General features: G+C 31.5%; 1 protein-coding gene across 1 annotated transcript in view; it reads left to right on the forward strand.

The window, feature by feature from the left end:
- Positions 1 to 16304, forward strand: part of LOC106463785 (amphiphysin-like) — a gene marked incomplete at its 5' end in the record, with an annotated part of 32870 nt that extends 16566 nt beyond the window's left edge. The window contains 8 exons of the mRNA XM_013923854.2: positions 166 to 276; positions 4829 to 4914; positions 6117 to 6293; positions 7865 to 7965; positions 8461 to 8594; positions 9261 to 9362; positions 10393 to 10494; positions 11850 to 16304. Of these exons, the coding sequence (XP_013779308.1) occupies positions 166 to 276; positions 4829 to 4914; positions 6117 to 6293; positions 7865 to 7965; positions 8461 to 8594; positions 9261 to 9362; positions 10393 to 10494; positions 11850 to 11930 (894 nt within the window). The remainder of the gene's footprint in view (positions 1 to 165; positions 277 to 4828; positions 4915 to 6116; positions 6294 to 7864; positions 7966 to 8460; positions 8595 to 9260; positions 9363 to 10392; positions 10495 to 11849) is intronic.
- Between the last annotated feature and the right edge of the window lie 721 nt (positions 16305 to 17025).

Raw genomic sequence — 17025 nt, forward strand, 5'->3', positions numbered from 1 at the left:
CAAGTTTTGCTGTTTCTTGCAGTATTACTTTGTTAAAAGTTAATTTAATCATGTCAGACTCCCAGAATGAATTATAATAAAATATTATGTCAAAGATCATCACAGCTTTTAATATTTTGTATTAAACTTCCATAAAATAAATGTTATTTTTTCTGCTTTGCACAGGCAAAAATTGCAAAGAGAGGACGAAAGATGGTTGACTATGATAGTGCTAGACATAATTTAGAAACTCTTTTAAATGCTAGCAAAAAGAGGGATGAAGTCAAAATTACAAAGGTGAGACTTAAATTAAGGTAGTATCAATATTTTCATTTGTAGTAAAGAAGTTGCTTATGTTATTTTAGAATGTCACCACATCATTACATTCCACATCCAGTCATGCTATATCTGATAACCATGCATCTTGACATAGTTGACATCATAAAAGGCTCTTTTGTAAAGCTCCCATGTCCAAAGCACACCATTCCTCTTTGAAGGCTTTCCATAAGTCATCTAATATTTGAGGACATTCCAGTGCTTTTTTTAATAGTCTCATCATACAGAAATCCATAGGCATGTCTTTTTATGGAATAGCATAAATATCCATTTCATTCTCCAGCTGACTGAAGTGTGCAATGGTTGAACAGTTGTATCATTGAAGCAACTTGTGTACTCGTGACCAGACAAAGATCCTTCTTGATTATGTTGCTTACTGTTACCTGGGGTATGTTGACAGTTTTTGCCACTAACTCAAAGGGGAGAAAATCTGCATATAATATAAAGTATATACTATTAAATTTTCAAGATTTACAACAGAGTTCCGATACAGTCTTGCCTCTCTTACACAAAGCTATCTTGATGTTTGTATGCCCTATAATCATTGCTAAAAAGTTTTTCGAGATAAACGCACCTGTCTGTATACCTGAATGTGTATCATGCGACTACTCTCCACCATTAGTATTGTGCCACCTATATTGACACAGTTACCTCCCTCTGCTCTTTCCATTCAATCCTCACTTTCTTGATTGGCACAGCATCGTTTAGACATGTGTTTTTTACCACATGGCTACGTTTATGAATGTGCTTACTTGCCATTCCAATTTATTTCAACAGTTTTATTTTACTGTGTTTGCATTCACTGGTATCAACATTTTTTTTGCACTTATTTCCTGTTACCGAATTGAATGAGGTCGTAGTATGAATTTGTGATCAATGTATCGACTACAGAATTTCCCATTCCAGTTGACAATTACTACTGGTACGACTTCCCAGGAATTTGGTTCAACTTTATCTGCAAAGGAGGTACAGGTTTTAATTCGTAGGGCACTTGATTCATGTTTTCTTACTTTCAATGTGACAATGTTTCTGAGGAAGAATATAATCAACAAGTAGACACTTTGGACTATCTTTTTTTGGCACCTTCCACCAGTTGTTGTGCTGCCACGTCGTTTACTTTGGCTGAGAATTGTTCTTCTCCTCATTCCTTCCTATTGCTGTGGGATCTGTGGTAAGTTTTTCAACATGTACACTTCACACTTCTTTGATATTACCATGGTAGGCCGGTTCAGATGCCCTTTGCATGGCTTTGCTTTTTTTAACACACAGTTAAATTACGAATTTCACGTCATCAGTGTTCGGACTTTGGTGATTTAGGTATTTATGTGTCCTTTGTCATCTAAGTTACTTTAGATGAATTGTAAGTTAGATATTGATTATTACTTTGTATTTTCATAAAATTTAATCATTTTGCACATTCATTAATATTATGAACTTTGTAGACTTAGCAAATTTCGTAGTTTTGTTAGTTCATTATTAATAAGTACTTTACCAAAGTATGTTTAGATTGTGTGTCAGTTACATATAATTACTACTACTAACATCTATTTCATAGTTCTATTTGAGTACTTTTTTTTCATCATTGTTAACTATGTGACTTCTCATCCCTATTTTAATCAGTGTAGGACTTAATTATGTTTCCTTTGCCATCTAGGTTAATTTCGATATTGATTATTAACGCTATCGCCACGGGTATCCTTTACTGCACATGACACAAGGTTTTTGTGTTTTAAATTCAAACTTTTATTAAACTACTTTTTGTTTATGTTATACCAATTAGTATAAAATTAGCATAAAATCTTAGCTAATAATCCACATTTTAATAGTACATAAGATTTAAGTTCTTAATTCTACAAGGCAATATTTAAAAAAATCCTGAATTTCCTCTAGTGTGACACAATTTCTCTTCTCTATTTTATCCACCATCCCTCCAGTAACTACCAAATTAAACATAAATTACTCACTATAAAATCGTTATTGCTCAGACAAACCATAATTTTTATAGTCTTCAATTTTGTTTGGTTACAGAACTATCAAATAGAACATCAGACCCCTCCTGCCACACCCACCTGTCACATTCTCTCTTTTAGGATTTGTTAATAGTTCTCTCTTATGTTTAATTATGTATTACCTATAACCAATAGAAAGCCAAGGTTTTCATCTATCAAATGACATGTTATATTACGTTGTGTTCAGAACAAATAATCGTCAATTTAACTTGTAATACAATTTTGGTTCCCGCAGGAATCACAATGGCTAGCATCAATGAATTTATAACAGCTCTCATAGTTAGAAAGCCAGAAAAATTGTGATTGTTGGAGGAAATTGTCTGCTTTTTTAATTTTATTATTCTATGTTCTTTGGTGCATTATTTAATTAAATAAAAATTACTTAATGCACCACTACCATTAGTATAAAAAGTAGGGTTAAGTGTCATCGATAGCCAACAGCAAAAAAATGAATACTCTGGTAAGTACTTTATTTCTTGGTTTTCATCTTTATTCTTTACTTATTATAAAAGTAACTAAAATGTAAAAATAGGGATCTCTTTAGGTTAGTAAAGGTTAGATTAGGTAAAATAAATAATAATAATATAATAGAAATATTTTATGAGGCACACATTTTCACTGTATGAATCATTACACTCTTCTTTTCATGCATGATTGGCTCCTGCTTCTTTCCTTCCATTCACAGGCCAGTGACCACACTCCTCTGCTCCTACAGGATATAGAATGGGTGGGATTCCTCTTGACAGTGGGGAAGTCCATTCTTACCCCCCTCTCAATACCCCATTCATTTAGGGGGATTTCTTCTTTCCAGCCTCAGTTAGGCTGAGCCTTCTCCTCTTTGTCTTTGGGTTTGGAGCAAGCAGTTCACACATCCCTCACCTTTTCTTACAGCTCGAGATGTATTATCTCTGGAGATGAGGGGGGGGGGCTTCCATGGAAGCTCTCATTCCCATATGAGCTCCCTTTGGTTGACACTCTTTGATCAGTGGAACTTCTCCTTAGATCCCTGGCTTGGTGGTTATGTAGAGTCCAGACCATGGCAGGGGTGCTGCTTACTCCACCTCATCCAGTTTCTCCTCATGAAGTGGTCTCTTATTCCATAGGTGCACCACTCTCTGTCTTCATGCATGGCCTTTGTCAGGTCCATTTTCTCAGCCCAGGGACTGACTCCACATGTTGCATATTTCATTTACCACAGATTTATGCCCTTTCTCATCCTCCATTTAAACCATTGTCTTCACGTCTTCCTGAAACTCTCAAGACCTATTTCCTTTTTCTTGCTTGCAGTTGTCATCGTTTAGGTATTTATGGCATTAATGTTACCCACATACTTTACCATTCCTCTTATGTCACCCTCTATCCTGACTAGTCCTTGTTCTGTAAGACCTATGCTACTGGATTAGGTGGTTTGGCTCTCCCACCCATTCCTTACCATCCATTTCCCACCTGTACTCCCATTCCAATTTTAATTGGCTTCTTTGTCCAATTTGTGATGTAAGGTGATATGTGACACATACTGCTTCCTTTCGGGGTTCACATTCCTGACCTTTTATTCCTTGGAACCCTTCCGTTTCTTGTGATCTGTCCCCTGTCACACTTACTAGTTAGGTTCGTGAACTCATTAGGCTGACATTTTTGGACTTATCCATGTAAGGTTGCCATCTTCACAATGTTTCTTCTCATCAAATTTGTCACATCACTATGTCCTTGGCTGCAGAACTTCAGCTTTCTTTGGAAGAGATTGTTCAGGCCAGAATGTTGACTACTCCCATTACCTTCCTCACTCATTATCTTCAAGTCCTGGCTGTATCTTCCTTTAGTCTATATCATCTACCTCCCATGGCAATTCTACACATGTCAGTTCGCCTTTGTCTTATCACTTCATTTTATTTATGCTTTTATTTCAGAAACCCTAGTTTTAACTGCTGATAATGGAATCCCACTCTGTGGTGGGTATTGCCTGGTCAGGTATGCTTTGCCTCAGACCCACACTAGTTTAGAGTTGCTATATAACTCTCACTGTAGAGATGGGGTGTTTCTGTAAAACCACTGGAAGTCCTTCCCAGTTCCCAGTCGCTGTACAAAAGAAAGTATGTTGTGATAATTAACTCTGAAATTAACACACATTTACAGATTGTTTTAATATGTTTGTAATTATAAAACACTCTTCTTATGTAATAATTAGTTTAAGTTCTGTTTGTGCTTATGTAAATACACAAATAGGTGCATTGAACATATGTGTTTAAACATTGTTACTAGTTCTTGTAGTATGTTTCATTACTTTGAGTTTTCTATTGATTTAAAAAATCAACCCTAAATTTCTATGAGGTAAGTTATAAGTACTTACAGTAAGGATGTGATGATTGTGTGTTAGGTACGTTGACTTAAAATGTAGTACGTACAGCTAGGTTGAAGTTACTTGCATAGAATGGAATGTTTTTTTCACAATAAGATCTGCATGTGTAGAAGATTTAAATATCTTAAGTATGAAAAAAAAATTTCAGGCAAAGGAACAGTTAGATGAATCAAAATCGTTGTACGAATCTCTTAACAAGGAACTTCATGAAGAACTTCCAGCATTGTATGACAGGTGAGTTGTGTTTTCATTTCTGTGATGCGTAATTATTTAGCCTACAAATGGTAATTTGTTTTCTACTTATAGTATACCACTTTTAGTAACTATGGATACAAGTTTATTAATCCGTTGAGTATGTAAGACTTAAACTCAAGTTAAAATAAGAGATGTCTGTCACAAGGATGATGTAATTTATGTGTGGTACTTGGACTTTGATTTCATCTCTTTTTCTGAACCTACTCTACTAAGATGACATTTTATATGCAATGTTGAAAGGTTTGTTCTATGTATGTGCTAATATTCATTTACTAGACTTTTAATTTGAGTTTCAGGAGAACTACAATACTGTACTGTATTGTTTTTGAAAACTGTGATTTTACTTTTTTTTTAAATATACCTGTATCTATGTGTATTAATATGTTTTATTATAGTCTGATAGTCAAGACTGAATTTAATGATAAAATCAAAAGTTCAGTATAGAAATATTATACTTACAACTTTGCTATCTTGAAAATGTTTATTTCCACATAATGTTTGTGATAAGTCTTCTATGTTAAGATACCCTGGTGGGTCAGTGTTAAGTTAATCTGGGGTTGGATTTCCCCACAGTGGATGGAGCACAGATAGCCTGTTGTTTAACTTTGTACTAAAAACAACAACATCCTATGTTAAGAATCCCTAGTGGGTTAGTGGTAAGTTTAGATTAAAAATGCAAAAATCTGGGGTTTGATTCCCCGTGGTTGAAAAGAGTGCCTATTGTTTCCACTATATTCTGAGAAAAGATACATTAAAAAGGATTAAAATTTTGACATAATTAACAACTGTTCACTTGTTTTATTACCTCAAGCAATGATACTCAAAACAAGTTTGTGTATTAATCACATTTGTTTAGTATAGATGAGAAAATTGGTGAAGATTCTGAATGTTTTCCAACAGCATTTCAGTAATGGAATGCTGGTTAGACAAGAAAATGTTTCTATACTGAGTGTAAGTAAAATTTGCAAGTAGAACGAATTGCTTTTAATGTTTTTTTGGTTTAAGGAAATGATGAGGATATCTTGTGAAAAGAATATTGTCAATTAGACAGCAAACATCTTATTCAATTTTAGAGTGACTCGTATTGTTCCATTATTATTATTACACTCTTGTATACTAATTTAAACAGTATTTTGTGTGAAAATTCAGTTTTCTATATATGAAACACTATTTCATTTCAGTCGCATCCCATTTTTGGTGTCAAATCTACAGACTTACTTTTCTACGGAAGCAGTTTTCCATACTGAAAATGCCAAAGTGTTCATCAACTTAAGTAACTTAATGGGAGAGCTTGCAGAAGAAAACCAGAAGGGTGGCTATTCATCCCGTCAGCCTAACCTAAGAACTTCTCTTTCAGAGTGAGTAAATAAATATCTTGTGACTGTTCCATGAAATTGGTTAGATATTTATATTCAAGTGTAATTTGCATAAACAACATCAACCTGACACTAATTGATGCTCTTAATTTAATCAATTGATTGAGTCAACTACTGGTCTCTAATTGGTAATAAACTTTGATAATTTAGGGCTATGAGCACTTCCAAAAAGAAAGTTCTGTCTACTTCTGTGTTGAAACATTTTGGAAAGTTCTTTATTAGTATGCTGTAATTCATATTAACATTGTTTTATTTGCTTTAGAAATAGCTGAAACATCAAATGTAAGCAATTGTGCACCTTTTGTCTTTTCCATGAAAAATGTCTCTATTTTTATAATGAATATTTTCCTCATTATACCATTGGGTTGTGTTGTTTAGTGAAAAAAAGTATTGTCTTGGTGAACCACTATGTCTGTATAATAACTTAAAGTTTTTCACTTCAACAAAGTGTATTTATTCAACAGTATGTTTACTTTGAAGATATTAAGTTGTTTTTCAATGGAAATAATAAATAAAAAAAAAAGACTGTGTTTTACTATTTCATTGAAATGCTCAAGTTTTTGTTTTGTCTTTTGAAGATCAGTGTGTATGGTTAGGTCTTTAATGTTACTGAAAGAGTTTGAAATTTGAACTTAGTTTTCTATGACTTTAATAAGTGTTTAAAATATTAAACTTAATTTAATCAATGCTTGAATTTTATTACCAAAACCTTCTGAAGTCATGTTCATTGATGTAATATGCTTGTGTAGATTTATTACAAACAAGGCATAAACTTTTCTATAATATAGAAGCTAAAGGAAAAAAAGAGATTATTTCTTTATAATACTGGTAGAAATATTTATAGAATAACCATTGTACTTGTAATAGAAAAATTAAAATATTCATGTAATTTTACTACAGTTAATGGTGGTGGCCTAATATATTAAAGAAGTTTGCATTTGTTTTGTGGTTTCAAAATCTATATCTGTGATTGTCATTAAATTCAATACATCTCATGTGTGTGTGAGAAACTTAATTAAATGTCTTGAGTCGCTCTTTTTTGCACTTCAAGAGCTTTAAAGGTATAGGAATGCATTTCTTTAGCTGTTTTTGATGTTTCATGAACAGATAATGTGATTGTGAGAACTTTGTGAATCCTTTACATGAATGTTAACTTAAATGATGTAAATCAGTTTTAATACAAGCATTTTTTAATGTAACTACTATTTTAAAAAACCTGTGATATACTGAGATGTATTTCGAGATGATTTCCCTGCAGTAGCAGTGTCGCAGGTTAGAAACTGTTAGCTTGTTCATTGAAAGGAATTCCACTTTACAAGTAGTTCTTATATAGCTAGTAACATATTTTTAAAGGGTCTTATCACACACAAAATTTAGTGGAAATAGAGAGTATTAACTTAAAAGTTTTGTACATAAATACAAATTTAAATCGTCAACTGCTAAAATTTTTTAGTTAGTTCGCAAACCAGTAACTTTGTGATAAATTGGTGCTACATTTGTAAAATATAAATATGTATATTGAGAATAATTTTTTCTTTTCTTATTTCTGGAAGCTCGCCTAGCTTTGAGCACAGCGAAACAAATGTGAGTGAAAGAAATAACCATGTCATCACTAATGGAGGAATTGAAATGCCAGTTACTCCTACTAAGTCCGGTAAGATTGATTAACAGTTTGCTTTAGGAATATCACGCGTAGTGGACTCTGTTACAGATTAGTCAATTAAATTTTTGTATCTTGTCCGGTGTTTCCTTTTTACCCCTACTTGTTCAGTTTTACCCATTGTTTGTCTGTGTGAGTGCATGTTTTCATAATTTTTTTTTCTCCAAATATATTATTTTCAAGGGTCATTGTCACAAGAGGTAGGGGTCAGTACTATATAGTGACCTTTCTGCTTGTTTTTATAGCTATCTCATAGATTCCCTGAAGTATTGTTAATTCCAGTCGGTTACTCCAAAATTTCTCAAAACTACCTTTTCTTTTTTGAAATGCCATGATACAAATCTAGGATATCTATTCTAGAATAATTATTGAGATTAAATTGTTGTTCTTTCATTTCTTTGTTTTTCCAAGAAGCTGAAATACATTAAGTAATATTCTGTTACTGTTTTGATAGTAAAAGATGGTAATTATTACTCTTTTTTTTTCCAGAACTGAATGATTCCATGAACGAAGAAGTAGGTGATCATCTAAATTCTCCTTCAGCAGACTCAAATAGAAAACTGGTGAACAAGATACCATCAGATACTGAGAAAGAAATTAAAGTAGAGGATACTCAAAGAGAGGTTTCTAGATAAATTGTATATATTTAAATTCACAATAGTAATTAAGTATATTTTAGACTTAAAAGTTTGCAGAAGTTCTAAACCTGAGTGTAAGGAAGATTCAAAAATGTTATTTCTTATCCCTCTCTCTCTTACTGTAAAAGACTATCTCAAAACAAAACAGTTTGGTATATTGTAAGATATTTTTCAAGATGATTCTCACCAAGTAGCAGTTTAACTTACTAGAAACTGCTAAGCATGTATGTTGTAAATAGCTAATTAGAAAATTGATAATTTATTTGACTGTTCCAAAAATTATTGTTAAAAGTATCCAGAAAAAGATTGAATATACAGGGTGATTCAAAACAATGTTAACACTTGTATGGGTTTATATTTTTTACTTTATATGTTTCTCCACAAATATCTATCCATGTCTGATAGAGGTCTAGCATTGCAGGAGACCTTCCTGTTCTTGGACGACCACTGTTTCCTTTGTAATTGTCTGCAATGAACTCATATAAGTGTAAACATTTTTTTTTATCACCCTGTAGTCTTCATGTCAAACTAGAAAAGCTATTACACAACTTTTTTTTTTATTATAAATATACAGTTTCTAAATATTTTGGCTTTTATATTTGTATCCAAAATCATTTCTTAAAGTGCTTGTGCCAAATTTCTAATTGGTAGAACCACACCGAGGATGAGAAAGTGAAAACTTCAAACCATGGTGATGTGGAAATTCCACGTGGAGCAAGTACAACCAATCTTCCACCTGGGGTTTATTACAGGGTTGGTTTATTTATATAGCTCTGTAGATAGGATAAGGAACTGGTGTTTTGATTTACATAATTTATTATTGTATTAATATTTAAATCTATATATTATTCGTAATGAGTTTTGGGAGTTTAAGTTAGAACTTTGTTTACAATAATTTTATTAATTGATTAACTTCCCTGTGGCACAGCGATAAATCTGAAGTCTTATAACACAAAAAAAAACTGGGTTTCAATATTCATGGTGGGCAGAGCACAGATAGCCCATTGTATAGCTTTGCTCGTAACAACAACCAACCAACATATTTAGCCTGATTTAATAATATTCTACCAGAGTTGGCATTAAAGATTTAGGAGACTTAAGCAAAGAAAAAAAAAGATGGTTAAAACTGTCCTTACCATTTTCAATTTTAAAAAACTGCTTTTAATGAATTATGAACATTTAGAGAAATCAGAGCCAAGTTCCTAAAAACTGAAAAGTGGTGACAACTGTTTTGATGAATGATTATGCCTCCATGAAAATAAAATAAAGCAACTTGCTCGGAAGTAAGTGTTACCCAATGTAGTAGATTGCTACACTGCCTAGCTTTACGGTCTTAATTTCTTTGACAGTGATACTGGCATATTTTTTGTTTTGTAATGTTTATCTAGTTTTAATTTCAAATAATTAGAATATCAATTTAATGAAAAAAAAATAATTCAGTCTTGTGTTACCATAATGTAATTCGAAGACCCTGGTCTACCACCTGCTCTGTCCATCCTTAATAGTGACTATATGTTCAATAAATATTTGATAGCTGTACATAGACAAAGTGACACAAAATATTTTATTGTTGTGATTTTAGACCGTTTCTTTCAGATGGAATCTTTGTTCTTCTCTACTAAGAAACATTTGTACATAAACCACTTACATAGAAAACTTTTATTGCCTGTTAAGAAGGCATAAATAAAGGCAGTACTTTACTGTGTGAAGATTTGAAAATTTATAGGAAAGAACAAACACCTGTGTGTAAATATGCGTCAGTTTTCTTATCTTTACATTTCAGGTGCAAGCTACTTATAAATATACTGCCGAAGATGTTGATGAACTTTCATTCGAAGCTAATGAACTTATCAACGTTGTTGCTTACGATGACCCAGAAGAGCAAGTGAGTTAACTTTCTGACCTAAATTGAGTTGATCAGCTGATTGTGGTATTATTTAAAGTAAGCTAATATGTTTAATAATACAAGAAAACAAGAGCTGCCAGTTATAGGGATGTAATTTACTACCACTTTTCCAGAACTTTTAAGAAGGTTTCTACTAAAGTACTGTATCTCATTACTTGGCTAATTTGTTTTATTGAGAAACGTTGTAATATGTTATATATATAAATTTTTCTTTTATTCTATCTTATTGTGATTATCAGTTCAAAGATTACCCAATATTAGGTTCTAACAAATGCTTCTTTTCACCTCTGACAGTCGGCTTGGAAACTAGCAGAAGATTGTACAGCTCAAATTTGGTATTAATGGTCTTTATTGACTGAGTCTAAGCACAGAGATATTTTCTTAAAGTATATAGGCCTAGAAATAAACAGTAAAATAGGCGTTTTTAAAATTTTCCATTGTTGCCTCACTGAGTAACTTGAAAATTGATCATTTTACTCAAAATCATTTTTGATTTTATTTTTGATAACAAACATTTCCATCTGTGTGTGCAAAGAAGTAGCACCAGAAACAGTTAGTAGTTGTAAACTTTTCGTCCTACTCAGATGGTGTTGCTTAAGCCACTAAATACCTAAATAAAATTCTAGAGATACAACTTTTTGAGTAAATTGTTTATTTTTATTTTTCATTTAACTTTATTACAGTTTTGACCCACTTGTGTGTGGCTATCATTAGGTAATTGTTGTTTATTCATTTACCTGATGATGGTCGAAACGTTGTAATAAAATTAAACAGTAAATGAAAATAAGCAATCCACTCAAAAGCTGTATCTCTGGCCTTCTATTTAAGGTATATAGTTGATTTCCTCTCCTCACAACCCAATTATTATATTTTTAATAAGAAAAAGCATATCTTTAAAATTATACATTTGCTAGTTTTTTATTTGGAAAAGTAGTATTTGATTCACCTAACGTCATTAATCCAAAATATTTTAATAAGGCTTGTGTACTGCTTTTATAACTAATAACATTGATTAAAAACAATTCTATTTAAGAGCACTATTTTTCAAATTTTTTTCCTATTTAAACTTTATAGTTGATGCTCATACACTTCATGGCAGCTAAATAAGTTAATTTATATGATTAGTAGGGAACAGTAGATGATAACAAATTTAATATATCATGGAAGTATTTACATATATTTAATTGCTGTATTTAAAAGTTAGAATACATCTTCATAGTTAATTCTTTTTATGATGTTTTAGTATTTGTAATTCAAAGATTAGTATTTATTTACACCAATGAAACAAATAGTAACTGACATGATACATACACGATTTTAATATATCACTGAAGGAAGAAGGCTGGCTTATGGGCATCAGAGAGACTACAATGGAGAAAGGAATCTTTCCTGCTAACTTCACAAGGCCGGTTTGAAAGTTTTTAATGCAAACAGATGAAATTCTTCCTTTCCAACACTGTTGTCTTCTGTCATATATACATACAAAACATTTGAAGACTGACCACCCAGTCCATCACAGTTAAAGGCGTGTAACTTGCATGTTCTTGACTTATTTTATATATGAAACTATTTACCATTTATTTATGGTATGTCTTAGTTTGAGTTTTCTATTTTATAAACGATGGTGTGTGTAGTATGGTGAATGTTGTTTTTTTTGCCATGAAGTTGCTTTTATTGATAATATGCTTAGCCTTTAAATGGCTCTTAGTAGTTTAATGTTCACATTGATATATCCACGAGGGTGCCGAAACTGGTGGGACAAATTCTCCAGCATTAATTTCTCCGGAAAAGTTTAAAGTTTGTTTTGAATATATGTTTTTCTTAACAGTGTTATGCCTCATCAATATTATCTGATGGTCAAGTATTGCCAATGTGAGATTAATTTTAAGCCAAGCAATAGTGTTGCTACTGGTTCTTACTAATCTGTGTGTTGTGCATTGTAGATCAAATATTACATACACAGCTATGAACTTACTAGACCTACAAATTGTATAAACTGAAATGGGTATAGTACTTATATATAAGTAAATAACATAAACTATTTCCTTACCTTGATGCATTTTCATTGGTCGGTAGTAATTTGCTGCTAAATACTTGTAATCTTGCATCTTGTCATAGTTTATTTTTATGCCATGTTTAGTGGCACTTGTATCACAATTGGTAATTGATAGTGAGCATGCAATGTGAAACATGTATTTTAGAAATATTAAAATAGGACTACCAAATTTTATGTTGTGGTAACCCTTTCATCCCTCCCAAATTATTGAAAAGTTTTCTTACCTTGTCATTTATGTCAAGAGAAGTTTCCATTTTATTATGGTTCCTTGCCCAAACAATGTAAATTTGCTTCCTGCACCTTTGGATATGTATTAGAGGAACAAAATTGGCCATAGAAACAACGAAGAAGAATTACTTTCTTTAAAAATAATAAATGTGATAAATAACTAACAAATTAAAGTATCTATGCATTATCTGTTCAGTTGAGTGTGGTGAAAATGGACTGTTCTGTGTTAAACAAATATTGTTGGATGTATGTTGTATTTATCATTCTAGTAAAAAATTGTTGATTTGCTTGAAATACTTCATACATATGAGGAAAAAGTGACAGATTTGGAGCTGATTTTATGAACTCCTCTAGATCTTTATTCTTGTTGATTAACAATCATTTATTAAATGTTTGGGGCAGTCTTCCATCCAAATATTTGATGTCTGGAGAAATGCTTTCATAGACTTAAAGAAGTCTACTATATGTGAATAACCACATTTTTTTATGATATAATATTAAGAAATATATCTATTTGTTATGGTTTCTCTTAATTGAATCATCTACTGTAACCATAACCTTTTTTTCTAATGGTAAGTATCTGTTATTAGTGGAATATTTGTCATGGTAAAGAAATGATACAAGTTAGGAAAAATCACTCCTTGCTAAAAAAAAATATGCTCTTTGCCATCCTAAAAAATAGTTTAGTGGTTAAGTGTGAATGGTCAGCATTTTTCTAAAATCAAATAAATAATTAAAACAGAATATTTCACTGTCGACAGCATCCACTTAGAACACGCACTACGTGTTTTGAAGTGTCCATCTTCATCAAAACTTACAAGACTTTGAGAAAAGTAATATAATTTTGTACATGAAGGAAGATTTTTGAAACGTTCCAAATAAGTCATTGCACTGAAACAGAAAATAAGTTTTATATTCCCATTTCTATTCGACATCTGTTTGGTTCATGTATTCAGCAAAGTTTTAAAGTGTGATCAGTAACGAGTAGAGAATCTTGATAAAAGAGAGAACACAGTGTTTGTGTTCTCAACTAAAATGTAAATCAAGTAATTTCCGAGATATTAATTTATGAGCTTATATATGTCTTTCATCTTACCAACGTAATTGTAAAACAATGAAGGTTACGTGCATTTCCTGTTGTGTATATCCATTCCTGATATTGATAGGATGTGCTGTTATGGCCTGGGCAGCTATGTAGTTCAAATGTAGACTCCAAATGAACATTTTTCTTAAATCTTGCAAGTCTCCAATTATATTATGGATTTGTATATCTATGGGTACAGCAAATTTGGTTTGGAATAAATCAAATCTAAAGTGGTTATAGGTGAGAACGAATGGAGTTTAATCTTCTAGGTCGGTTTGATGAAAACGAAAAGTCATTATCTCTGATCAGGATCTTGTACAATGGAATTTTTGCTTTGTTTTAGCTAAACAAAATCCACGTGTACTTCTTCCAGGAGATCTTTAGTTACTTTCTTTGTTCTAACTGGTCAAAAAGCCATCACAGACTTCTCACAAGAATTGTCCAGACAGTTCTTGGATGATGACAAGAGTATATTTCTTGTGCATTTCTTCCCTTCTATCTGGAAGTAGTAACATCTTTTAGAATAGTACTACATTGTTGTGTAAATAGTTAGAGAAGTCAAATACAAAACACTAACAAAGAACTGGAATTACAAATTCTGGTGAAAAATGTATCATTACTAATTCCGTCCAGTGTGTTGTTTAATCCCTCCATACTTGTTAATTTTCAAATCATATGGTGGACAAAATTATTAACTGTTTTGTTTTGTGCATATAGGGGTAGAATGTTACATTTATTGTAATTTTTTTCCCATTAAAACAGGTTATATAGTTATTCATAGAAAATTTGAATGTCCTCAGTTATATTTATTTGAAACCTGTGTAAATATAAATAACTTGGGGTAAAATTTAATATACATATTTAGTAATACCTTTGCTAATATATATATATATATATTTTTTTTTTTTTGATCCAGATGTTTATTTTTTATGCCCTAGTTCTTTGTTGATACAAAAAAGCTTCAAGTAGAGGGTAACTTCGTCAAGTAAAATATATTAAAGTATATGTGTACATTTACTTGCACCAATATTTGAGTTTTAGATTGAGTTTAAGCAACCAGAATGTTCATTTCCTTCATAAATGTTGGTAAACAGAAAGACTTTAAAATAATATTTCAAATCTTTATGCTTTCTTTTTATCATTGGGAAAGTTCTAATTATCAACACATTGGAACTTTGGGAATTTTTTTTGTTGTTGTTTAAATCTTGAATATTAAATTTATATTATCTTATGTGGTAAACTAAAATACTCATTGGTATATCAAGTTTCTGCTGTGCAGATTTAAAATTATGGTTCATTTTGACATGTCTGTGATTGTTGTGAAGCGATAACAAAATCCCCATAAGGTGTAAAGAATATGTTATCTATACTTGTTAAAAAGACAACATTTTTTAAAGATCACATGATGTTATAACAGCCATAGAGAGTTCACTTGAAATCAAAAAGTAACCACTACTTCTACTAAACCTGCTAAATAGAACTTCTGATAAACTGGTGAAAATAAATATTTATAAAATTGTGTCGGGAGTTGGCAAAAAAACGTTTCTGTTGATCACTTCTTTTATGTTTCAGTACTTCACAAATGTCATCATTATTTGTATCTACATTTACAGAACCACTACAGAGGTTTGTGTGTCTGAGAAACAAATAAAATACTGGGGTAAAGGTTGTTCATATAGTAATTATTTCCTTTTTATTTTAAGGTTATTCAAAGAATAACTGAAATAGTTAGTTTTGGAAAGTTGATGTATTTGTTGTTCGAGTGTTAAACAAGTGTAGCTGACCAACATTACAAGATATTGAATACTAAACAGTTGGGATGGAGACATTTGGATGTGTATATATTTTGTAATCATTAACATTCTTCAGATATGGAGTGTTTTTTAACATCTCATCAGTTGAACTGATTTCTTAGAAGACTGAATTAGTGGTAGCTTATTTGAAAAGCTGTATAGTTAAGTTAATGGGACAATTAACAAATCAATTTGAAAAAAGGAAATCTTTTTGTGATTTTCTTGGGCAAATACTTGTCTCACAAATAAAAGAGAAATAGAAAATGGTTACTAAACATTAAAAAAAATTAACTGAATGTGACTTTATTTTTATGGATTTAATACAAATTTTGCCCTGCCTTGTTACCATATTTGTTTTTGTGACATATATTAAACAATTTATTAATAAATTCATGATTGCCTGTATTGTAAATTCTTAGACGTTGAGCACATTCATTTTGATAATTCAGCTTTATTTAATACACTTATGATTATTCCTGATTCAAAAGTTTCACCAAAATATGTCTTAATGGTCTGGGAATTAGTGAGTATGAAGTAAATTAAGATATTTCCTTGTTCACACCCACTATTGACATCACGTTAGGGTTAGTACCTTAAATGTTTAATGATTTGAACTTGATGGTTTACAAGAGCATATAGATCTTTTTCAAAAAAGGTAAAACATTCCTTTTTTTTTATTTTGTAGGGTATATTGTCATTATTGGTTTCACAGAAGTTAAGACTTCATACATGCTTATTTTTATAGAGTTCTTGCAAAAGTTGTACGATAAATTAAGCAGTGAAAATTTTTAAAAATAAACAGAATTTAAATTCATCTCTTAATGCTACATGGATTCAGAGGGTTGAGTATTATATATTAAAATGAGTCTCAATATGCAAGTCAGCAAATATTACAACCACAGCCATTATAAAGTCACGGTAGAACAGAGCGTATTAGAACTACATTTTAACCTTGCTGTTAGTATGATCCCACCACAAACTGATTGCTATTGGGAATGATAAGTAACCGCCCTTATTAATGTAACATATTTATACATTTAGATCATAAAGATATGTTCAAATTAGAAATTTTTAAATTTTAAAGATGGGCATATCCCTTGTACTTAATGACACTGAAAAACAAAGGAATATGGATCAACTTGGGTCACAAGACCATCAAGAAAGAGAACTGCAACAAATCATGTTCCAGCTATCGTGTAACAGGTGAGGATTAACAAATACAAAGGTTAGTGGCCAAAACCATCCATGTTCCTCAGGGAATCAGGCAACAGTATGTATACACCTGGAAAAAAGTTAAGCACCCCTGTGTTTTTTTCAAGTGATTCAGATTCAACGTTCTTGTGACTGAT

Source organism: Limulus polyphemus, unplaced genomic scaffold (genome assembly GCF_000517525.1).
Source record: "Limulus polyphemus unplaced genomic scaffold, Limulus_polyphemus-2.1.2 Scaffold1482, whole genome shotgun sequence".
In the NCBI taxonomy this organism is placed as follows: Eukaryota; Metazoa; Arthropoda; class Merostomata; order Xiphosura; family Limulidae; genus Limulus; species Limulus polyphemus.